The following is a 25,819-nucleotide window of genomic DNA, read 5'->3' as shown; positions in this document are numbered from 1 at the left end:
AAGTAATGCACACACTACAGAAAAATCTTATCTATAAGTCCTCTAGTACAATGTAACCACTATAATAATAATAAAGTTATGTTAAGATTTAATATGACTGAAATAAACAAATAGAATTTTCTAGCAATTTAATTACTTTTAGCATCTGAGTGCAGAAAATTTTCAGCCTTGATCTGACCACCAAAAGTCAACATAAATTTATTGTTTAATTACTTCTATAGTATACACGTTTTCTACCTGCAGCTAGCAATTCTTTATAAAATGGTTCACCTTAAGTTATTATAATTATTGAATTATTTAAAATAATAGATTTATGGAGAAATTACAACCAAAGCTCAATAAAAACAATTATTTTAATCACCTGTTCACTTGTGGTAATTTAAAAGCTCACCAAAAACAATACATGTTTATCAACAACAAATGGTTGTTTACTCTTTCATAAGCATGTAAACATATGCACTCTTAAATTCTGTGTATGACAGGCCAACACACATTTTGAAAATATAAAGTTCTGCTTAAGAGATTTTTGAGAACTAATGATAGTCTAAAAACTGATTTAAATAGATTAGTATTCATGTTCAATTTTCATGTTCCATTTATTCAGCTGTTCTGAATAAAAAATAAAACAAAGCAAAAACATGGATGTGAACAATAACTATTTTTGTGAAGTGCAAAATATCTAGCTTTCAAACATAACATTAAAAATCTGAATGTATCAAGATAAAAAATTATTTAGCCTACCGTAGGAATACTTGAAAATAAATGTTTATTATGAACAATAATGAACAATTTGAATCAATTTCTTGTATTGGGAGATAGATTAAACATGAAGAAAACTATTCTATATAGGTAATCCTTGAGTTACGAGATGGAGCCTGTCAATTACATTTGTAACCTGAGGATTCATTGGAATGAATTATGTTAAATGAACGTGAAAATTCTCTGCCTTTGCCCATGCCTTTGCTAATCAAATGCGCAGGTTCTTTAGTGCACAAGATATCTTAGGGTGGGGAAGAGCATGGGGGGTCTAGAGCTTCCAATCACCCAAGGCCACCCCAACCCACTGAGATATCTCATGATTCCCCTCACCAATCCTGCCTGAATGAGTCCACTTACCTTTTGAAGATCTCGATGAGCTACCCTCTCCAGCATCTCTGCCATGATTTCACCTTGAGCAAAGGCTTGCTGAAATCTAGAGGGTGATTGTGTTTCTCTAGACTCAAGCATCTTTGCAAGAAACCCTTGCTGCCAAAAATGGAGCCGCAACAAAAACGGAGCCCAGGAGGGGATGCGGTAGCAGCTGTGCTTTTGGCGGCAAGGGTTTTTTGCAAAGATGATTGAAGTGTAGGGGTATTCAATGTCCCTCTAGGCTCCAATCATCTTTGCAAAAGATCCTTGCTGCCAAAAACGGAGCCTGGGAGGAACGAGGCAGCAAAGATGATAGGAGCCTTGCATAAAGTCCTTGCTGCCAAAAACGGAGCCGCTGTTGTGTCCCTTCCAGGCTCAATTTTTGATGCAGCTCCATTTTTAGCAGCAAGAGCTTTTTGCAAAGACGATAGGAGCCTAGAGAGAGATTGCATCTCCATAGGCTCCGATCATCTTTGCAAAAAGCCCTTGCTGCCATAAACAAAGCCTGGGAGAGGGGTGCTGGTCCGTCCTGGGCTCCGTTCTTATTAGTAAAGGCATTTTGCAAAGATGACTGGAGCCTACAGGGATGCAATCTCCCTGTAGGCTTCGGCAAGCCTTTGCAAAAAGCCTTTGCCAGAAAGAACAGAGCCCAAGAGGGATGGACCGGCCTCTCCCAGGCTCCATCCTTGCCAGCAAAGGCTTTTACAAGGACAATCAGAGCCTACAGGGATGCAATCTCTCACCCCTGCAGGCTGTGGCAAGGAAACGGCAAACAAAGGGAGGGCTTAAAAACCGAAGCCTTCCCTCTAATTGCAAAGTCTTTTGCCGCAGACCTTGTCCAGGCCTCAATCTGCAGAGAAAGGAGGCCTAAAATAGTATGAGATCATGCAAGATCAATAGCGCAAGATCTCACGCTATTCATCTTGTGTGATCTCACATTTCTTTAGGCCTCTGTTCGCTGTGAAGGCACCGAATGTCTGAAGCAAGCAAAGGCTTGCTAGATCTTTACAAAGGTGGGTCTCTACAGACCCAGTGCCTGTGTAGACCTGGCGGAGGTAGGAGATAATAGGCATGACGAATGTTTCAGTGCCTGTGTGGTCGTTCCTAAAGGTGAATGACTGCTGTAGTGCTGCAACTTTCACAACTTTTGGACAGTGTTTAAGAACTTGGGTGGGTGGGTGGTTATGTTGTAACCTCAAATGCTCACTAAGTGAACTGTCGTATCTCGAGGATTACCTGTAATAAACAAAAGAAAATCATTTTAAATATATTCATTTAGTTACCATATGTCTTTAGATATTTTCAATTAATACATACATGTTTATATAGTTTATGAGTATCATTGGTACATGACGTTTTGGCAAATATAAGCAATAAAAGACACATAAACAAAAGAGAAACACACCTTCAATTTGGAAATCATACTTGCTTCAGCATCATCACTAGCACTGTTCTGGTGTACCAGCCTCTTTGCCAGCATTTTGGCATAGAATTTTTGAAACACATCTTTGTCCTCAATATATTTGAAGACCACCATCTAGAAGAAGCATGAATTTTTAGTATTTATTTTTAGAACAAGACCTTTACAGCCAACTTCATATTTCTCTCAACAAAACATAATTATTTTTATATATTTTAAAAAATATTTATATATTTTGTTTTACATAAAAAGAACTATATACTTTAAGTTACTATGTATTTTTAAGTATGTTGTAAAAGCATACTTCCTGCTTGAAATAATTATCAACTAAGAGTAATATGGATAATGTATAAGTATCACATATAAATAAGTGCTTTAATTATAGAAACAAGAAGGATTCAAGGCAAATCATGTTATCCTATTGAGTCCAGCTCCAATTATCATTGTAAACCAATTTCCAAAAATTATACATAATTATGTATACATAATTACACATAAACTTACCACTTGGTTAAGTGTGTCTTCAAGCTCCGCTTCCTCTGGATTCTTTGAGCTACAGTCAAAAGGGCATTAAAATTGTTATGATCCAGCAAGCCCATTATTTCAATTTTTGTGTATGTTTGTGTGTGTGTGTTTGTGTATATGTATATAGTGTCTTCAAATCCATTAGGTTTTGTGTGTGTGTGTGTGCCTCCTAATCCACAAGGTTCTTTTGTGATTAATCATATCTACTATAACAACAATTTTGTAAATAAACAAGCCCTCCATTGCATTATTTTATAAGAGAAAATTTTTCCATAATTAAATCTGTGGTCACCAACAAAATGTTTTGTTACTTTGATCTGCAACCAGAAAAAGTACATTGCACTCCTTTGATTCTTAATAAATTACGCTCAAACCAAAAAATATAAAAGTATTCTAGTTTGCCACTTTAAGGGAATGATTAAAGTGCTGGCTAGAAATCAGGAGACTGTGGATTCTAGTTTCTCCTTAAGAATGAAAGCTGGCTGAGTGACTTGGAACATGCTCTTTAGCCTAATTCACCTCATAGGTTTTGTGGTGTGGGGAAAACTGGCGAAGGAAGAAGTATTATGTATGTTTGATGTCTTGAGTTATTTGTAAAGTAATAAAGCAAGGATGAAAATTTAATAAACAAACAAATAAAACAATTTTCAATGGCTTTTGCGACAAGAGCAAATTACATTCCACCTATTTATCTATTTATAGTTTTAATTGTTTTCCATTTAAAAAATAATTCCTGAATAGAATACATCTTAAGACAATAAGAACACTGTCACACTAAACATGGAAGTATAATACAACAAAATCCCTGGTTGAAGCAGCTTTCAGTTTTTGATAACTGAAAGCTAATAATCCGGCCACTAATCTAGGTAGGAATTCCTAGTTCTCAGTATTTGGTCTGTAGTGAAACATCCTATTTAATTTACTGCGGGGAGAATCTCTAGCAAATTGGCAAGTAAACAAGGAAGAACTTAATACAGAATGATGTAGGTTCTTTGCTATATAGTAACATTTTACTAAAACAAGGACAATGAACTTAGCTAAAGAATATGCTGCTGGCAGGCAATGCAATTAAAATCTAGTCTCTGAAATTTTACAATAGCTGTAGCTTCCAGGGCAACTTAAAAAAAATAATCATAGGCAGTAATGTTTAAAAGTGAGATATCAGTGAAATGGGGAATAATCTAGGAAATTAGAGGATAAAACTTTCTCCAAAATATGTACCTTTTCTTTAGCAGAGAATCACAATAACGTGCCAACAATTCTGGAGATTTACTAGATGATTGTGCCATTTTTGTTACTGCATTATTATTTATGAAGCGACCACAAGCCTGTTAAATATATAAATGAAATGTTCAGACATTTCCAAAATTAGTCACTGGCTAGTTATAGATAAAGTACTTAAACATATTACCTTGTCTAGAGCTGCAACAAAACCAGCATCATTGTTGAAAGCTGACATCACTAGTGCATTGTATTTCTTATGAACATCCAACACTGTTTGTACATACATTTTTGGATCCTAAAAATTAAAAAGAAAGCAGTGATAAACTCTCCTAATTTCTTTTAACTGCATACTTTGGAGAAATCTTTTCATATTCATCTATTTAAATTGACTTGTAAATAAAAGCTTAACATTTTACATAGACATATAACTTCTACTGAAACCCAGTGTATTTCTTTTAACAAAAAGCTTCTGATTATAATACCACCAAGATAACCTGTTCTTACTGGATAATAACATATGCTCATTCCACAAAATCTTGCCCATTTTATTATATCAAAACAAATTAAATCAGTTTGTCCATTTCTAATAACTCATTTCAGCAGTTCTTAAATTATGGTTTCAAGTTCCTGAAATTCCTGGATTCTACAAAGTCAAATATTTAATAATTGTTATTATAAATATTTATTAAATATTAAAACTTTAATAAGTTTTAATTTCCAAAATACTAATAGAGGTAAATGTAATCCACATAAACCACTTTGAGGTTCTTAATCTCTTTTAATAATGTTAAGGGATACTGGGCCTGAAATGTTTGAGAATCACGGATTTATTACTAACACACAGAATTGGTATATTTGAATTTTTAAACAAGTTATAAAGAATCATGTAGGCCAACCTTCACCCATTGTATGAATCCAAATTCAGTCTGTCAGATGAATGTTTTTCTTGTTCATTAAGAGTAAAGGAAAGTCTATTGTCCCACTGGCATAACTGGTTCTGTTGTAAAACTGTATAATTAAGAAATCCTTCCCTCCCCAATGATTTAATACTGTTGGTATTTGATGACTGAGAAATTTTTAAAAAGGTACAAAGGAATTCAAATATATGCTGAAAATGCTATTATAAAAATGGCATTTTTTATAATCTCTGGTGGAATTTTTATTCATTTATTCAGCATTTTTTTTTATAAATAACAAGGTGGCAAATAGACTACTTCCTTCTCTTATTTTCCCCACAAAAACAACCTTGTGAGGTGACCTGGGCTGAGAGTGGCTGGTTCAAAGTCACCTACCTTGTTTGGTGTTTTACTCACTAGACCAAACTGGATCTCAACTGATTTGTGATAAAGCAAATAAATACTGACACTAGATTTTTATTTTAATCCAGAAAACTGTTTAAATGAATATAGTTTTCCTTTTGTGTCTAATGTAAAAGATCTTGAAAGAAAATTTGAGATTTTGTAATTATATAAGTTAAATACAGCAATAAATTTGTATGACCAGAGACAGAAAGACATACCAATTCCCACAATGGAAGAATGGATGGTAAATGTAATAAGAGTTGGTGGAGCTGACAGAACTGTCTTAATTAAAAAAAAGATTCTGCTTTCAGTTGAAAAATCATTTCTGAACTTTGTGCTCAAAATGGGGAAAAAATGAAACACACAAGCAAAGTTAATGGGGAAGCAAGCAGGGAAGGTTGCAAGTTGCTCAAGTAAATCTTCCGTATCCAGCAGCATCCACTCTATATCTTCGTCTGCTTATACTATGCCAGACCACTGCATGTCCTCCTTCATTTGGTAGCAACTACTGCAGGTCTGTATTTTTTTCTGCAGACCTTTGCAATCTTTTCCATCCCACAGCAGCCATCTGCTGTGCTCATGCTGCACAAGAACATCTTGCATTTCCCCCTGCCCCACAGCAGTCACCTGCAGATGGATCCTTATATATCTTACCCCGTATTACCTGCACTTGTGCCATGCACCTCACTTAACAACAGTAACTGGAACTGCAGGAATTATCATTTCTAAATGATATGGCCACTATGACCACGTCACTTCTAAAGACAAATTCCAGTCTCAATTATTATTATTAAATAAGAACTACTTGTATGCAATTACCTCAATTATAGCTATTAGAACTTGATTTGCAAATCCCTGATAATTTTTGCTACAACTTCTTCAATCTGTTTTGAACTCTTCTTAAAACATGTCTAGAAATAACACTAGTTCATTGTTAATTGCAATATTTTTCTTCAACTCTTATAATTATTGTATTTACTGCTATTATGGCTTGAAATACTATTTTTCTAAGATTGAAACATTACCTTCTTCAGAGTGTAAATTTAAAAGAAACATATATGTGCAAATATGGACGACTCCTCCTTTTATTGCTGCCACAGCAATAGCTTCATTGCAGCCTGCATGGATCCATTCAGGAAATACCAACATTGGCAGATACTTCCATCATCAGAAAAAAACTGGCCTAAATTTGATATATTTGGCAAAGACCACGGACTAGAATTCTAGCTATGTGCCTGCTTTCTAATATAAATGCTACATTTATATCAATTTAAGATTTTCATGTTTTCTTATTGAAGAAAACTACTTATTTATTCTATTATTTATTCCAAGTGAAAAAAGAAAATAGTTTATTGCTAATGTAACATATGCTCTAGAAAAAAAGTCAAGAATATACTTTTCAACTGAGACATGCAATAATTTTACATTTCATTTCCCAATTTTACATTTCATTCCCCTATTACAATTATTACTGTGGAGTTCTTAGCAATCTCTTACCTTGCTGTCTTCAGAGAGTATCAAGGACCCCATAATTGAATCCTGAGCTACAAATATTCTTTCCTATCAATAATTATTATTGTTCTGCTTCTATAAATGAATGTAGTTGAAAATTCCTTTCAAGTTTTTAAAAGCAAAACATTTGAGTTGCACAAAGAATTACTGGAATAATTTGAACATGCTTATTTAAATGTTTACATTAACAGATTTTCATAGCAGAGCATTAATCATTTGATAGAAAGGAGACTGTAAGTAGCAAGATGGTTCAATAAATTTTGAATAAGGAATGATTCATTCTTGACTGCTACATATACAGTCCTAAAATTTTGATATCATGATGTATATACATGCCCCTTTAGATGAAATCACGAGCTAATGAATATAATATGAATTTAAAACACACGGTCAATCTAATACTCACATTTAATGCAGCTTCTCCACATTTTTCAATGGCAGCTAAACCCTGATTATGAATGTGAGTTTCCAAAAGTTTTTTCAGTTCTCCAAGGCCATCCTGAATTCGAGAAACAAGATTATACATGCGTCCTAAATCTGGGAGAAAAAAGAAAACAAGATTTATTTTAATTTGCATTAATATTTTATGTCACCATCTCAGTTATTAACTCAAGTATTAGAAAGAGATTAAGATCTGAAAATATACTAAAATAATCAACTCTAAATTCAAAACAATGCATCTAGTCTCAGAGAGCAAAATGCCAGAGAGAACATCTTCATTTCAATATTAAACTGTATTTTATACAGTTTAACATAAAACTGACATAAAAATAAGAGAGAATACAAAACTTATTTTTAAAAACTTGCAATTTCATGATAAAGCGCTTGAGGAATAATAATAATAATCAGAGCTAATAGTTTTCAAAAGAATTGAATAACAAAGTTGGAGGGGATCTTGGAGGTCTTCTATCCAACCCCCTGCTTAGGCAGGATATCCTACACCAGGATATGCTTCAGACAAATGGTTATCCAATCTCTTCTTAAAAACTTCCAGTGTGGGAGCATTTACAACTTCTGGAGGTAAGTTGTTCCACTGATTAATTGTTCTGTCAGGAAATTTTTCCTTAGATCTAGGTTGGTTCTCTCCTTGATTGGTTTCCATCCATTGCTTCTTGTTTTGCTTTCAGATGCTTTGGAGAATAGTGGCAGCTCCTTAGATATTGGAACACTGCTATCATGTCACCCCTAGTTCTTTTCATTAAACTAGACATACCCAATTCTTATTTGGCCAAAACCGGTAGTGGTTTAGCAGCCTGGGTCTCTGGAACTGGCAGCGATCCAGGCATGCCATGCTCCCGAACGGTTTCTCCAGGCGGAGCCATAGACGTTGCCATCTTGTTTTTCAGTTCTGCGCATGCGCAGAATTTTAATTGTACTCTGCATGTGCTCACAGCGCACATCAAGTGTGTGGCACGCACATGAGCGAACCAGCAGTAGTGCCTGCTGGAATCCATCTGTCTCTAATCATCTTTGTTGCTCTTCTTTGCACTCTTTCTAGAGTCTCAACATCTTTTTTTACATCCTGGCGACCAAAACTGGATACAGTATTCCAAGTGTGGCCTTACAAAGGCATTATAAAGTGGTATTAACATTTCACGTGACCTTGATTCTATCCCTCAGTTTATGTAGCCTAGAACTGTGTTGGCTTTTTTGGCAGCTGCTGCACACTGCTGGCTCATATTTAAATGGTTGTCCACTAGGACTCCAAGATTCCTTTTACAGTTACTACTATTGAGCAAGGTACCATCTATGCTGTACCTGTGCATTTTGTTTTTCTTGACTATACAATACAATAACAGAGTTGGAAGGGACCTGGGAGGTCTTCTAGTCTAACGTCCTGCCTAGGCAGGAAACCCTATACCATTTCAGACTGGCTATTCAACATCTTCTTAAAGACTTCCAGTGTTGGGGCATTCACAACTATTGGAGGCAAGCTGTTTCACTGATTAATTGTTCTAACTGTCAGGAAATTTCTCCTCAGTTCTAAGTTGCTTCTCTCCTTGATTAGTTTCCACCCATTGCTTCTTATTCTACATTCAGGTGCCCTGGAGAATAGTTTGACTCTCTCTTCTTTGCGGCAACTCCTGAGATATTGGAACACTGCTATCATGTCTCCCCTAGTCCTTCTTTCTATTAAACTAGACATACCCAGTTCCTGCAACCGTTCTTCATGTTTTACTCTCCAGTCCCCTAATAATCTTTATTGCTCTTCTCTGCACTCTTTCTAGAGTCTCCAGATCTTTTCTACATCGTGGCAACCAAAACTGAATGCAATATTCCAAGTGTGGCCTTACAAGGCCTTATAAAGTGGTATTAATACTTCACGTGATCTTGATTCTATCCCTCTATTTATGCAGCCTAGATCTGTGTTGGTTTTTTTGGCAGCTGCTGCACACTGCTGGTTCATATTTAAATGGTTGTCCACTAGGACTCCAAGATCCCTTTCACAGTTACTACTATTGAGCAAGGTACCACCTATACTGTACCGGTGCATTTCGTTTTTGTTGCCTAAATATAGAACCTTACTCTTTTCACCATTGAATTTCATTCTGTTAGATAGTTCCCAATGTTCAAGTTTGTCAAGATCCTTCTGTATCTTGAGCCTATCTTCTGGAGTGTTGGCTATTCCTCCCAGCTTGGTGTCATCTTCAAATTTGATGAGTTCCCCATTTATTCCCTCATCCAAATCATTGATGAAGATGTTGAAGAGTAAAACAGAGCCTTGGGGTACTCCACTGCATACTTCCTTCCATGTAGGTGCAGTTCCATTGAGGACTACACGTTGAGTGTAGTTGGTCGGCCAGTTATGAATCCATCTGGTGGTGATGCTGTCTAACCCACATTCTTCTACTTTATCTAGTAATAGGTTATGGTCCACCTTGTCAATTGCCTTATTGAAGTCCAAGTAAACTATATCGATGGCATTCCTCTGGTCCACTAATTTTGTCACTTTGTCAAATAATGCAATAAGATTAGTCTGGCATGATCTGTTTTTGACAAACCCATGTTGGCTTTGGCTATTACTTTGTTATTTCTAGGAGTTCACTAATTTGTTGCTTCATTATCTTTTCCAGAATCTTTCCTAGTATTGTGGTCAGGCTGATAGATCTATAGTTTCCTGGATCTTTTTTCCCCCCTTTTTTGAAGAGGGGAACCACATCAGCTCTTTTCCGGTCCTCTGGCAGTTTCCCGGTGCTCCAGGATCTCTGAAAGATATAGTTCAGTGGTTCTGAGATTTTGTCTGCCCATTCCTTCAGAACCTTGGGGTGTAATACATCCGGTCCTGGTGATTTGAACTCATCTAGGGTAGACAAGTGCTCACTTACCATTTTCTTCACTATTTCAACTTGTATTCCTGATTTTTGTAGTGCTGTTTTGATAGGTTGGACTGTTTTATCCCTTTGTGTAAAGACAGATGCAAAAAATGAGTTAAATAGTTCTGCTTTCTCCCTGTTGCTTGTCACCTTCTTGCCACTTTCTCCCAGCAATGGATCAATTGTTTTCTTAACTTTTTCTTGTTTTTAACATGTTGGAAGAAGCTTTTTTTTTGTTATTTTTTTTACTTTTGTGGCAAGCCTTTCTTCATTGTGAGCCTTAGCTTTCCTCACTTCATCTTTACAGGCTCGGGCTATTTGCTGATATTCTGCTTAGCTATATCCCCCACTTTCCACTTTTTGTACTTATCATTTTTGTCTTTCCATTTGTCAGAGAGTTATTTATGCAGCCATGCTGGTTTCTTTTGGGAGCTGTTATTTTTTCTTCTTCATTGGTATTGTGCTAGACTGGGCTTTTGTAATCTCATTTTTCAAAATTTTCCAAGCTTCTTGAGTTGTTTTCTCCTTGAGGATTCTCATCCAGGGAATTCTTCCCAAGTTCTCTCTAAGTTTATTGAAATTAGCTCTCTTAAAGTCCAAGACTCTAGTTTGACTTTGTTCTACTACTTGTCTTTGTGTAATGTTGAATTCCAATATTGCTACTACTACTTGTCTTTGTGTAATGTTGAATTCCAATATTGCATGGTCATTTGCCCCCAAGGTTCCTGTGGCTTCAACACCTTCTATCATTTCCTCTTTGTTAGTGAGAATAAGTCCAATATGGCTGATCCCCTTGTTCCCTTCTCTACTTTTTGGGAAACAAAGTGATCTGCTAGGTTCGTTAGGAACCTGTTAGATCTTCCACTTGGTGCAGAGTTTGTTTCCCAGTTGATGTCATGGTAGTTAAAATCCCCCATTACTATTGTGGTGTGCTTCCTACATACCTTAGTTAGCTGACTAGCAAAAAGTGCATCTACTTCCTCTGCTCGGTTGGGTGACCTTTAGTATGGCAATGTCATTTCTCCCCCAACCTTTAATATTGACCTAAATGCATTCAAGATAGTTTTCATCATTGTTGTGCTCTATTTCTGTAGAGATGTAGTTATTTATTATATATAGTGCAACTCCACCTCCTCTTTTATTTGGTCTATTTCTTTTAAATAATTTAAATCCTTCTAGCTGTATGTTCCATTTGTGGGTTTCATCCCACCAAGTTTCTGTAATGGCAACAATGTTGTATTTGCCCTCATTTACTTGAATTTCTAATTCACCCTGTTTATTCCTCATACTCTGTGGATTGGTGTATAGACATTTGAGTCTATTTTGATTGACCCTGTGTTTACTGTCTACATAACCTGTGCTATGCCAGACTGCCCCTATTTTCTTGCCACTTGTATGATTCATGCACATGGTATGGCACTCACAATTAAATGCTTGGTTTTGCTTAACAGCAGGAATGATAATCTTACCCACACAAATATCTATTTTACATGCATTGCTAACCATATTAATTTTAGATTGCTGCGGACAGAAATGTTCTGTATCAATTAATTCTCTGTCCCCGCTGTTCAGTTTAAATGTTTAACCAGAAAATCTGTGAATTTAATGCCAAGTAACTCAGTCCCTTTCTTGGATGGATGCAAACTATATCTTTTGTACAGTTTTCCATTGGACCAGCTACAGGCATCATGATTTATAAAATCAAAGCCTTCCCTTTTACACCACTCCTTTAGCCACACATTAAACTCTGCTACACGCTGGCCCTTCCCTTTTTGTTCCTTATATACTGGTAGAACTTCTGAAAAGATAAGCCTACAACCTATACTACTAAGTTCATACCCCAAGCTCTGGAAATCATTCTTCACAGAAAGTACATCTTTTTGGGACAGATTATTTGTGCCAAGATGTATAATAGCATTAACGTCATAGTCCTTACTTGCATACTAGACTATTTTAAGAATATTCCTCTTGTCTCTGCTGGCAGTAGCACCTGTCAGACACCTGACCTCTTTTAAAACCTCCATATCCTTTCCTAAATTTACACCTCTTACAACCGAATGACCAACCAGAAGGTGACTTCTCTTTTTGCATACCTTGCTCTTCTTGTGCGACTGATGTGTGATACCTGGTTCCCCATTTCGCCTTTCCAAATAAAGATCTTCATTTTGGACCATGATCCCCTGCTTATTTGAGTCATCATTAGCACAACTACCTTGGCCTGTCTCTTTAGTGTCCCCATTAAGATCAGCAAGGGCCCTATATCTGTTATGCTGGGTCACAGGAAAAGCTTTGTGTTTATGGTTCACAGCTCTCACCCAGCCACATCCCACAGTTGTCCAGATTGCTATTCTCCTGCAAGATCTTTGCAGTAGAGGGGGCTAATAGTGTGGCATCTCCATAGAGTGGAATGGCCGAATTGGACACCTAATTTCTGCTTGGAGAGCACAGATTAGAGATTCTAGATAGGTAATCTGTCTATGTAGACTAGTAATTTATTTACAAAGGGGACAGTATCCAAATTTGAAGAGAGTACTGTGAAAGACGGGCAAAACAGCTATTACATTGAACTAAGCCTGTCATTTTGAAATAAAATACAATCACAATCTCAAGCGCACTAATCCAGAATGTATTATTGCTATTTTGCCTTATAGATATTCTACCTTAGTCCTTTTTGTCTCTCTGACTCCCCTCTAGTATCCAGCAGCTCCAATCACCAGTCTCAGGAAGGTTCAAATGAATCGTCAAATGAAATGGAGTTAAAGGGCCCCTACCTTTGTCTCTAATTGTCTCTTTGTGATTAATAGTCTCTTTGTGACTAATTGTAGAGCCTTACTTTTTTCACCATTGAATTTCATTTTGTTAGATAGTGCCTGATGTTCAAATTTGTCAAGATCCTTCTGTATTTTAAGCCTATCTTCTGGAGTGTTGGCTATTCCTGCTAGCTTGGTGTTGTCTGAAAATTTGATGAGTTCCCCATATATCCCCTCGTCCAAATCATTGATGAAGATGTTGAAGAGAACTGGGCCTAAAACAGAGCCTTAGGGAATCCCATTGCATATTTCCATTTAGATGCAGTTCTATTGAGGACTACATGTTGAGTGTGGTTGGGCAGCCAGTTATGAATCCATCTGGTGGAGATGCTGTCTAACCCACATTTTTCTATTTTATCAAGTAGTAGGTTATGGTCTACTTTATCAAATGTCATACTGAAAATCCAAGTAAATTGCATGACTTTAATTGCTGACAAATTAATGAAAATGTTCACAGAGAAACAAAAATATTTTCTTATTTGATATTACTCAACTGCAATCAGTTAACTCTTGGTGGATCGATGATAATGAGAAATTATTTCCATACCAAGAATGTAAGTCATGTGGAAACAAGCTCAACCTTCATTTCATAATTTATCAAAAGTAACTGTCTATCAGTTAAACATGGGAAAGCTCACCTTCATTTTTGTCAGCATCCAATAGGTTTTGAAATTCTGTATGAAAGATTTCTAAGTGTTTTTCAATTAGCACTTGTTCACATTTTCGTGCTAATTCATCTTGTGTGCTCTCATGCAGGTATACCTGAACCCTACGTTGTTCCTCCAAAAGACGAGCCTCTGCCTATAAAATAAATACATGCTGTCTATATTCCAAAATCATTTAAACATAGAAACATATACTATAAATACTTGGAGTAATTATATCATATCTCTGTAATTTTGTTTCACTATTTTTATCCAGAAACAAATTAATAGGAAGGAAGTGAGGGAAGAATATTCAATTATTTAATCTCTTTATTTTAGCATTTTGTGATTTATACTTGTTTCTGATATTTTAAAACTATGTTAAATATTTCAAGATTCTATGTTTACCTATTGTTATTTTTCATCCTTGAAATAGCAGTAATATGTTTCAGAATGTTTTTCTTCTGTTTGCAGTAAACAATTATTTTGGTTCCTTTATTTATGAATAAATATCTATATTGGATCTAAATCCCATAACTTTAGTTAAACAAGGCTAAGAAAAACATACCATATGTGTGTTTAACTTTGAAGTTAGTTCCTACTTGTAATTCATCAACTACCAAGCAAAACAGGTGGCTTAAATTTCTACTTCAAATATAGTACCAATTATTTTTAGATCCAGGAAATTGCAATATAACCATAGTACCTTTTTCATGTATTCTGTAACTGGGTTTTGTTGCAAAAATTCAGTGCTCTCTCTTGTATAGAATCTTTCTGTGTCAGCAAGAAATTGAGATTCAAAAGACTCTTTATATACAGTCAATGTAGGCCCCTTAGCAAAAGTATCATCTTCATTCAGTCCCAGCTCCACTGAAAGCACAGAAATTTAAAAAGGTACAAAATTAATTTTAGAGTAAATTTAACTAAAAGCACAGTTTTATTAGCAGATATGAAATTTTACCTCATTTAAAAGTATTCAATTTTTAATAAAAGTTTAATAGGATACAAAAGGACAATTATAATAAAATATCTAAGAGATATATATATACATACATACATACATACATACACACACAAACACATACATACAATTGTGCATTTAAATAATAAGTTAAATTTGAACCACTGGAGAAAAGGCTGCTAGAACAAAGTAATGTCTTTCTTCCTGAAAACAAAATAAAACTGTGGCTATTATTTCCCTTGTATATTTACTTAGAAATAAGTTTAAGATATAATTTATTCTTGATAAAAATGTTTTATCAAAGAAATCATTAGGATGAAATAAATTTAATTTCAAAAACCTTTGACATTTATTAAAATTTGTTATACAGGATCTAAATCTACATTTAACAAAAGAAAATATAATAGGAAACTATGAGAAGTGATACTAGTAAATTCAATCCTTTGAAAAACACCATGTGACCCTCACTACATAATATAGTTTTTCACAAACTTTAGACCAAAGATAGGCAGTTCTCATCCTCAATTTTCATTCTCTCAATTACTTAGCAGACGTTATAGTCTGTGTAATTTTTCATGTTTACAAAATCAAGAAGGCAGAAAAAACCCATGATTTTCCCCACTTGCTTAAAAAGGAGAATCAGAAACTGCATACTTCAGTTCAAAAACTAGCTGTTTGGAACTGTCTGGTTTTATTGATTTAGATAATTCAAGGTTTTTATTGCTCTAAACATAGTCTACGTTTCTCATGGAAAGTGGGGTACTTGAATACAAAGCAAAGAAAGTGATTTTTTTTTTTCATATCTGCCTGCACAGATGGTTCACAAGCAGAAGTGGAAAAAAAAGTGTGCTTTAACGAAGTATTATTTCTGGTAATATCTAAAGCAACATAAATGTAATGGGTCCAAAATATTTTCTATAATATCTAAAATGTCTGAGATGAAACATTAACTTGATTTTGAGACAAAGGTGAATATTTTTGATGCACACTTTCATTTGAATCATTACATGTAAACTAACAGATAGACAATGAAAATGAATTTTCAGTGGCCTTATTTCTGGAAACAGGGGGGGGGAGGGAATTATAGCCACAATTACTCATGCTTTATGAATAACTTGTTTGCAGATAATAGATTATGAAAGGACAATTATTCTAAAACATGATGATATGTATGTATGTATGTATGTATGTATGTATGTATGTATGTATGTTTTCATAGATTTTCACGGGTACAGGTATGCAGGTCTTGGCGTATTCGGGTCTTTTCCTGTGTAAGATTGAGAGTATCTTGGCGACGTCTCGGCAAGATCTCACTCGCCACCTTCAGGCTGGTGCCTTCGGCTTCATGCTTGTGCGAGCAAAGCGTGATCAGAGCTGCCGTCTTTCTATAAATATTGGTGTTTGTGTGTGTGGAGTGCTGGCTTTGTTGCTGTAAGCAGATTGTTTGGCTGTGTTGTTAACATCTTGATTAGTTGATGGAGTTGATGTTTGCAGATTAGTCGGCTGTTTCGTAACATCCTGTGTGGCTGAGGTACTGGCTATGTGCCTATTGTTCTTTTGTGTTGTAACGACCTGGGTAATGGGCTGTGTGATGACATCCTAAGCTCTATTGTAGTGATATCCTGAGTCCTGTGCTGCAACCTCCTGGGGAGTTGGTTGCATTATAACCTCCTAAGCCTTTGCGTTGTAACCTCCTGAGTTGTGTGATGTGATGTGATGTAATGTCCTGAGCAGATGGCTGTGGTGTAACACCCCGGGCTTTGGTTTGACTCCGAGTTTGCGGTCTGGCCATATGTTCATGGCGGGTGTCAGTTTGCTTTGTCTGGGGGTCAGAGGGGGGTGCAGCAATTGTGATGCCGCTGTGGTTGCACACACCCCTCCGATCCCCACACAAAGCAACCAAGGCTTGTTTGTTGACTAGGGCTGGTTTCCAGATGTCTGGTATGTGGGAGGTATCGTCATGTTTATTCATGTTGTGGGGGTGTTTTTCTATTTTGATGGCTTTCATAATTATTCTCTTGTTGAAGTGTTCAGTTTTGGAGATTAATTTGGTTCCTTCAAAATCAATTTCATGTTCTGTTGCTTTAAGATGCTGGAAAGTGAGGAAGTTTTTTCTTTTTTTCTGACTGCGTTCTTGTGTTCTGCGATTTGTGCATTTATTGTCCAATGTAAGTGACAGGGCAGATTTTGCATGGTATTTTGTAGACTCCTTGGTTTTCTAGCTGGATCTTATCTTTGGGGTTTCTTAAGATGTTGGCTATTTTTTGGTCAGTGCTGAAGGCTGTCTTGATATTGTGCTTGTGGAGAGCCTTTGATGTAAGGGAGGAGGGCGATGCTGTTGTCCTGTCCTGTTTTACGAAAACACCATGCAAAAACACCATGCAAAACAAAGGCAACAGTAAAAATATTGGGTTTCTGTCGTGATGGACTCTTGTGACGAGCCGATTGACAGAGAATGGAAGCAGTTAGCTTCCTCCCATAATTGGGGCATACCAGGGGTTGTGACTTTATATGTGTGTGTGTGTGTGTGTGTGCGCACGCGCATGCGCGCACACGCGCCTGCGCCTAAGAAACCATATATATATATATGTTATATGGTTTTTGCATATTCTGGATTAAGGAGAAGGCAAGGATTATTACTAAGTAGCAATCACCAGCAGGTTTGAGAGTTCTCAGAGTTGTGAGGAAGAGAATCATTTTGTTTAAGCCAGGATGTCAAGGCTCTGACTAAAGAACTCAAGCAAATCAGAACTCTGAGAATTGGCTCCTTCTCAAAGGTCTTCTTTAATGAGTACATTATTTTGTGCACAGCTTCAATGGAATTTGAGAAGGAGCCAAGTCTCAATGTTCTGATTTGCTTGAGTTCATTAGCCAGAGCCTTGACACAGGGTTTAGCACCTTCAAATTGGACATTGGGTTCATCTACTTCCTTCTCTTAAACACTTTAGGAAACTGTTAATATTGACATTCTAAATGTTAAGAACCTTCTGAACCTTCCTCAAACTTTAATTAAGTTTGAGGAAATCTTTTAATGGATGAAAAAGTCTTAAAGCTTCATTTTTTGGAAAACAGAAAAAAAATAGTCTTAGATGTTAACTTTAGTTAAGGAATAAGAAAAAACAAGAAAGTTAAGAAACAAGATGGACATAAAAGAATAAAAATATCCCTGTGGGGTGTTTAAAGTACTTTGATCACATGATCATGGGGATGCTATAGAGGTCATAATTGTGAAAAATAGTGATGTCAATTTTTAAGTGCCATTGTTACTTTGAACGGTCACTAAATGAACTGTTTTAAGTCGAGGACTACCTATACTATTTGACTACAGAAGAAAGTAAGGATATATTTCTTATGAACATCCAACACTGTTCGTACATACATTTTTGGTTCCTAAAAATTAAAAAGAAAGCAGTGATAAACTCTCCTAACTAAAATACTATCTGAACATACAGAAGAATAACACATTTTACTGAATAAAGCAAAGACTGAAGCTGATTTAAATGTGGATTTGGATTCTTTACGAAGTGTTATGGAAAAAGATGATGTAGATCTGAAACAGGATTTAAAATACCAAAATATAAGGGTGATATGCAAAAAGATGCTATAAGTGAAACCAGTAAATGTCTTAATTAAAGAGTACATACAAATAATAAATCACTTGAGTGACTTTGGAAGTGTTATTGTTTGGATTTATAAGATATATGGGCAAATAATGAAATTCTTATATATTTCAAATTCCTTTACATAGAAACAAGAAAGGACTGTAAAAAGAGACTGTGATGGTTAATAGGGACATGACAAAGAAATTTAATGTAAGGAAAGGCACAAGACATGGATGTCCCTTGTCCCCCTTACTATTTGTAATAACTTTGAAAGTGTTAAACAGAAATATTAGACAAGACTCAGAAATAAAAGGTATGGAAATCAAAAAAGAAAAATATAAATTACAAGCAGATGACCTGGTATTTACTCTAGAAGTACCGCAAGAAATGGGACCCAAACTAATAAAAATGATAGAAGAATATGGAGAAGTTGCAGGTTTGAAAATAAATAAAGAAAAAACCAAGATATTACTTAAAATGTTACAGACAAAAAAACAAGAAAGAAAAAAGAATTGATGAAGAAAACAGACATTCAGTTAAGAAAGTAAAATATTTAGGAATTCAATTAAAAGCAAGATGTGCAACCATCAAAGAAGATAATTATACTAAATTGTTGCAACAAATCAAACTAGATTTGGAAAAATGGAAAAATTTGAAATTATCATTGATTATTGTAGCTATTGAAGAATATAGAGATATTGAAGAATAGCTACAATAACAATGAATATCTTGCTGAAATTATTATTTTTGTTCCAAACAATTCCAATAAAAGTTAGAAAAAAAATTTTTTTGAGGAGCTAAATAAAATGATGTTAAATATATTTGGCAAGGGAAAAGAGCAAGAATAAGATTGAAAATGCCCCAAGACTCTAAAAACAAAGCAGTTTTTGAGTTGCCAGACTGAAAGGTATACTACAAAGCCCTGCACTTACATGGTGGAAGAATGGATAAATCTGAGGTGTAACAGACTATTAATTTTGGAGGGGCATGATCTTCAACCGAGGTGGCGCACCTTTCTCTGGTATGGTAAAAACAAAATACATAGATATTTTCAAAGATATTATGTTAAAAATCCTTTGCTGTTAGTATGGGGAAAAATCAAAGAAAAATATTATATGAAAATACCAGTCTGGCTCTTCATAATGGAGGCACTGATACATCTGAATGTGGTTAATGTGGGAAAAATTATGCGATATAAAGACATTTTGAATGAAAAGGGACAACTTAAATCTAAGCAAGAGTTGAACAATCAAGGGATTGATTTAGCATGGTGGCCCGCATGTGCAAATACAATCAAGATATGAGAAAAATGAAAAAGGTATGGTTTCTATAAAGGCATAATGGAATTAGATCAGATACTACTAGAGGCAGATGAAAAACTAATAAAGAAATGTATAGCTATTTATTGAGTATTAAAATGGAAGAACAGCAAGTGAAAGAAACAATGACAGTATGGGCCAAAAACTTTGGATACATTATAGAGTTAGATAAATGGTAGAAATTGTGTGAGAGAAATTATATAAACTAACAATATCAATTGCCTATAAGGAAAATCTATGTAAAATGTTTTATAGGTGGCACTTACCACCAGCAAGACTAGCAAAGATGTTTGAAAACGTATCTCTCAAATGTTGGAAATGTACCATATTTTTCGGAGTATAAGTTGCACCCAGGTTTTGAAGAGGCAATTTTTTTTAAAAAAAAGTAGGTAGATAGATAGAGTGATAGAGAGGGAGAGAAAGAGAGAAATACAGTTGGTAGGTAGGGAGAGAGAAAGAGAGTAGTTAGGTAGGTAGGTAGATAAAGGGGGGGGGAGAGAGAGAAATACAGTAGGTAGGTAGGCAGAGACAGAGTGTAGATAGGTAGGTAGGTAGGTAGAGGGATAGAGAGAGAGAGAAATAGAGATAGCGAGAAATACATTAGATAGGTAGGGGGAGAGAGAGTAGGTAGGTTGGTAGGTACATAAAGGGAGAGAGAGAGAGAGAGAGACAGAGAAATAGAGAGGGAGAGAAATATAGTAAGTAAGTAGATAGGTAGGTAATATAGATAGGTAGGTAGAGGGATAGAGAGAGAGAAATAGAGAGAGACAGAGAGAAATACAGTAGATAGGTAGGGAGATAGAGTAGGTAGGTTGGTAAGTAGAGGGATAGAGAGAGAAAAATAGAGAGAGAGAAATATAGTAGATAAATAGGGGGAGAGTAGGTAGATATATAAGTAGATAGAGGGAGAGAGGGATAGAGAGAAATAGAGAGATAAATACAGTAGGTGGGGAGGGAGAGAGAGTAGGTAGGTAGGGAGATGTTTCCAGGTGTATTTATCCATGTGCTGGAGAAGGAAATCGCTGACAACCTGTAGCACCTAAAATCATCAATCACTCTAACTAAACAGCTTTCCAAAGGGGGGGGGATGGTTTTGCATTATGTAAACCTCCCCAAAACGGCCCATTTTTCTTCAAATAAAAGGCCTTGGGGAGAGGGCGAGGCTTGCAGAGTGCTTCTGGAGAGTGGGGGCAAAAACAAAGCAAAAAAGGCCCGTTTTTTGTCAAAAAAAATGCATGCATAGCCTTATGGAGGCTTATAGAGTGCTGCTGGGGGCTGGGGGGAGGCAAAAAAGGCTTATTCTTTGCTCATTTCTGCCCTCCCCAGCCCCCAGGAGCTGTCTGAAAGCCTCCATAAGGCTACACATGGCCATTTTGGTGAAGGGGCGGGGCTTCAGGAGGCAAACAATGCTGTATTCGATATATAAGATGCACCCAGAGTTTCAGCTTCTTATTAGAGGAAAAAAGTTGCGTCTTATACTCCGGAAAATACGGTAATCAGATACCAGGTTTGTAATGTCCAAAGGCAAAAAAAAAAAAAAAGCAACATATTGATTTTAAACCAGAAATATTTTTGTTGGATATTTTACCATATCTAATTTTACACGTGTTGACAGCTGCTAGAATTGTGTTTGCACAAAAGTGGAAAAATAAAGAGATCCCTTCAGATGAATGTGCCATAAAAATATTAGATGGGCAGATTAACGCTAAAAATAAAGGAGAAGGAAGAAAAATAATACTTTTTAACATGGGACTTGTTTTACCACTGGTTAACTAATAGAAACAGAGGTTCTAGATGGCATTTAGATCCTAAAAAGCTGGCTTCTATGTATCCGAATGTACTCTCGATGCTACATATTTTCATATATGGTGGACTTGTCGAAAGGTTAAGGCATTTTGGATAAAAATGTGGTGGATCATGCAAAATATCTTTAAAAGAAGGATAAAATTCACTCCTCAGTTATTTTTACTAGGTATATGTACTGACTTTACAGCGGTAGAGACCAATTTGGACCTAATAACGGCAGCAAGACTGTTGGTGGCGCAATACTGGAAGAAGGAAGATGTGCCTACAACTCAAGAATGGACATTGAAAGTTACAAACCTAGCCGAGATAGCTAAAATATCAGCATATCTTAAAGACCACTCAAATGAGAGATATAAACGAGACTGGAAAAAATGGATTGACTATACACAAAACAAATATGGGACTAAGAAATTCCAGATAGCCTATGCTTAAAATTAGGAATAAGTTAAACTGCTTAAAGTTTGGGTAACAGCAAGAAGCTGAGTTCAACGTAGAGAACTTATTGACTTTCTTTCCCTTTTTTAAAAAATCTCCTTTGTTTTAATATATTTTAGACTGTGTTTGTTAAAAAGCTACACCGTGTACGGGCTCTGGGAAGTCGGGGGGGGGGGAAGGGAGGTGGGGTCTTAGGGGGGATGGGGGAAATATAGTGTGTGCTAGATTTTAAAGTAATATGATTGCACTTGTATACTGTTGCTCTTTAATCCTAGTGTAAAAATAGGACAAGCTGAATATATTGATAGATAGTAGAAATACACCGAAGGGAGGAGTAGAGGGAAAGAAGAGGGGTAGAGAGGGTGGGAGAGAGGATTGGAGGGAGGGTGAGATGGAAGGGAGGGAGTGTATTTGCAGAGAGGAGTGATAGAGGGGGAGGGGAAGTAGGGTAGAGGGGAATGTTGGAGGGAAGAACGAAAGTTGGAGGGGGGCGAAAGAAAGGGTGTATGGTGGGTCGAAGTGGTATATTGGGTTTATATTTTGGGGGGTATTGTTGACAAGAGGGAGGGCTGTGATAATTGTTCAATGTTATATGCCCCGGTTATGCACAGTATATATGTGACTGTACGAAATGAAATGAAAATAAAACATATTTACACTAAGAAACTAAAAAGATTAAGAGAATGATTAATGATATAATGAAAATGTTCTAGTATGGATAAGCTAATCCTAGTATTAAAGGTAAAGGTTCCCCTCACACATATGTGCTAATTGTTCCCAACTCTAGTATAGTAATCCTAGTATTACTGTGTGTTTATTATTAATATGTATACTGTGGATAACATGCTTATCATCTTTGTGTTATTCAAAACTAATTGTACTCATACAACATGCTGGTCAGATATAGTTTTTTATGTTTATTAAAAAAATATAGTCTTTATGTTTATTAAAAAATGTATCAATAAAACATATACAAAAAAAGAAACAAAAATGGACTGAATATAAACCAAGCTTTAATCTTTATAATTAAAGATTAATTTTTAATTAATCTTAATTGAAAATTAATTAATTAATCAAAAATACCAATATTCATTAATATTAATTTACCATAAGATTGCACAACTCCACTGATCAGTCTTGTATTGATAGTTTCACCATTTCTTTCTTTTTCAATCAGCTTCAACACAGCATTTGTTACCTTTGAAAATATGAATTGGGCAAATATACATATTATTCACTTGAATAATATAATGGACCTTAATATAGCAAATAGGATGCTTTGAACCCCTGGGTGGTATGCACTGCCCAAAACCCTCAGATGTGATCCCTAGACCCTAACCCTAGCCCTTTCAAAAGTTGCACCAAAATATTATGTTTAATAAAATGGAAGAAAATGAATATATTGATGTAATAACTTTATATAAAATACAGGGGAAGAATAATTTGAACTGTTTATATAAAATACAGGGGAAGAATAATTTGAACTGTAAATAAATCAATCAATCAATAAAATTTACTTTTGGTCCTCACCCCATTTATTTTTTGAAGTACATGCCATTCAAAATTCCATGTAGATTTTTAAACCTTTATTAATGCTACATTAATGAGACAATTCAAATATTTTAATTATGACCTATTATTATCAAGAATGTATTGCAATAGACCTCAGGTTAATACATACAGCTCTTTGGGAGGTAGCATTTCTGCATTTCAGTTTTTTTAATTACTAAGGATTAACATTAAAATTTAACTATTAAATATTATGTACACGTGATTTATTACAAATGGTAGTGAAATAGAACTAGATATTAACTACATATTGATAATACAGTACTCCAAAGCATCAAATGACTTCCCATGTGGATGATGAAAAGGATAGAGGATAAGAAGTACACAAAACTTCTTCAAAGACATCAGAAAGATTCCCTCCCATTATGAAGAATTCACAATAATTCAGATCCAAATTCCTATTGTCTCCAAGCTCTATATATTGCCAGATAGGGAAGGGAGCCATGGATAGCCTAGCTCATGGGTCTACAAACTACAGTACACATGGCAAATCTAGCCCTCTATCTTTTTTGGGATAGCCTGTAAGGTAATCAACAGATAGAAGATGACAGACCCCAGGGACAAGCCCAAAGTTGACAGCAAGATAACAATACGCATTCTGGGTGGTTGTCCTTTTTTGCTGGGAGTTCAGCACTGCTAAAAATTACCATGCACCTTGTCATATAGACCTTTTCATCGCATCCCATTGAGGTATTCAGGCCTGACAGTCTCTCCAAAGTTAACTCTGCTGACACTGCTTCCACCATACAGAGAAGCTACAACAGGGGTCTCCAACCTCAGCCAACTACTGGGCCAGGGCCTATTTGGAAACAGGCTGCGCAAGTGGCAGGCCAGTGTGTACTTGTGCCCACAGCTCAACTTGTGCCAGTTGAACTGCGCATATCTGCCAGCCTGCCACGCACAGGGCCCAGTTTTCCTCTCCCTCCAAGCTGGGTTGCCAAGCTGCAAAATTGGAATCTGCTGAGCTACAGCAATACCTTGGTACTCAACTGTTTTGAAATTCATCAAATTTGGTATTCAACTCATTTTGTCTTGTAATCATGTTTGGTACTCAATGCCCAAGCTAGAATGTGTCAATGTCAGCTGCTTTGTGACTCACTACATTATTCCTTATGGGAAATATTTGTTTGGTATTCAACATTTTTGGTACTCATCACTCCTCCTGGAAGCAATTAATGACAATGAAGTACCACTGTACTGTGCTGGAATGTCAAAGGGCCAGAAGGAGGGCACCGCAGTAGTGGTTCTTCCCATGCAACCCATTTGGTCCAAAAATAAATATTTGTATTTTTTTTTAATAATCTAGCCCTTTACAGAAAATTTTTACTGATCTGTAGCCCATTCCAAAAAATGTTTTGTTCATTTCCTCAAGATCCACAGGATTCAAACTCCTTGCAGATAATACAGCTGTGTGAAGAAGTCCTGCACGCTTTATGGTTTATGACATTTTTTGGATAGGCCATTGATTTTATGATATTTTATGCTAACTGCTATGCAAGTATTGTTATATTTAAATAAATACTGGTGGTTTTTAAGTGAAAAGCACAAGCTTTTTGCAATTTGGTGCTGTTTGGATGATGCATACCCAGTGGCATACATGTTGCAATGACTAAGGCCGATGCTAGTGTTTTGTTAACATTTTTATTGTTTGTGTCCCTGAAAAGGACCATTTAGATAACCAAACATGGTTACTAATATGAAATTGGCCAGCCCTTATTGCTTATCATCCGGTGGCATTGCTTCGGCATAGACTGGGGCGTTTGTTCTTACTTGATACGCCCCTTCTCTGGGCAAATGGAGACAGCAGTCATGCATGGGTTACCTCAGCCAGTAACCAATAGACTGAATCTACTGATTTGACGTCATAGCCTCTGAGGATAGTCCTCCCGCTTCTTTGACAATAAAAGATAAGTAGACTGCTATGCTGTAACAGGTTGCTCGCAATATTCACCTCTTCAGGTTATCACCATACTGCCCTTCTGCGAACTAGGCCCACACAGAAAAAAGAGGGCGGGGGTGACTGCTGTCTCCATCTGCCCAGAGAAGAAGCATATCAGATAAGAACCAACACACATTCTCCAAAGTTTGTGGAGACAGCAGTCATGCATGGAATGTACCAAAGCTAGGATGGTCCCCGGGAAGGCATGAGACTGGCCTAGGAGACCGAAGAAGGAAGAACTTGCTGGAGCACCCTCCTTCCGAAGGCTGCATCTGCTGACCCATTATCTATCCACCTGGTAGTGACGGAT

At 36.1% G+C, this 25,819-nt stretch overlaps 1 protein-coding gene across 3 annotated transcripts in view; it reads right to left on the bottom strand.

The window, feature by feature from the left end:
* The window catches only part of CUL1 (cullin 1), an 86,439-nt gene that overhangs the window by 19,716 nt on the left and 40,904 nt on the right, over positions 1-25,819 (bottom strand). For all 3 annotated transcript variants that reach the window (XM_032237679.1, XM_032237681.1, XM_032237680.1), the window contains exons 6-13: positions 23,109-23,199; positions 14,585-14,748; positions 13,873-14,035; positions 7,517-7,647; positions 4,485-4,592; positions 4,295-4,401; positions 3,053-3,101; positions 2,534-2,665 (exon numbers count right to left, since the gene is read on the bottom strand). In XM_032237679.1, the coding sequence (XP_032093570.1) occupies positions 2,534-2,665; positions 3,053-3,101; positions 4,295-4,401; positions 4,485-4,592; positions 7,517-7,647; positions 13,873-14,035; positions 14,585-14,748; positions 23,109-23,199 (945 nt within the window). The remainder of the gene's footprint in view (positions 1-2,533; positions 2,666-3,052; positions 3,102-4,294; positions 4,402-4,484; positions 4,593-7,516; positions 7,648-13,872; positions 14,036-14,584; positions 14,749-23,108; positions 23,200-25,819) is intronic.

Source organism: Thamnophis elegans, chromosome Z (assembly GCF_009769535.1).
Source record: "Thamnophis elegans isolate rThaEle1 chromosome Z, rThaEle1.pri, whole genome shotgun sequence".
Taxonomy (NCBI): domain Eukaryota; kingdom Metazoa; phylum Chordata; class Lepidosauria; order Squamata; family Colubridae; genus Thamnophis; species Thamnophis elegans.
The sequence above is the reverse complement of the archived record's forward strand: the minus strand, read 5'-3'. Positions and strand labels throughout refer to the sequence as shown.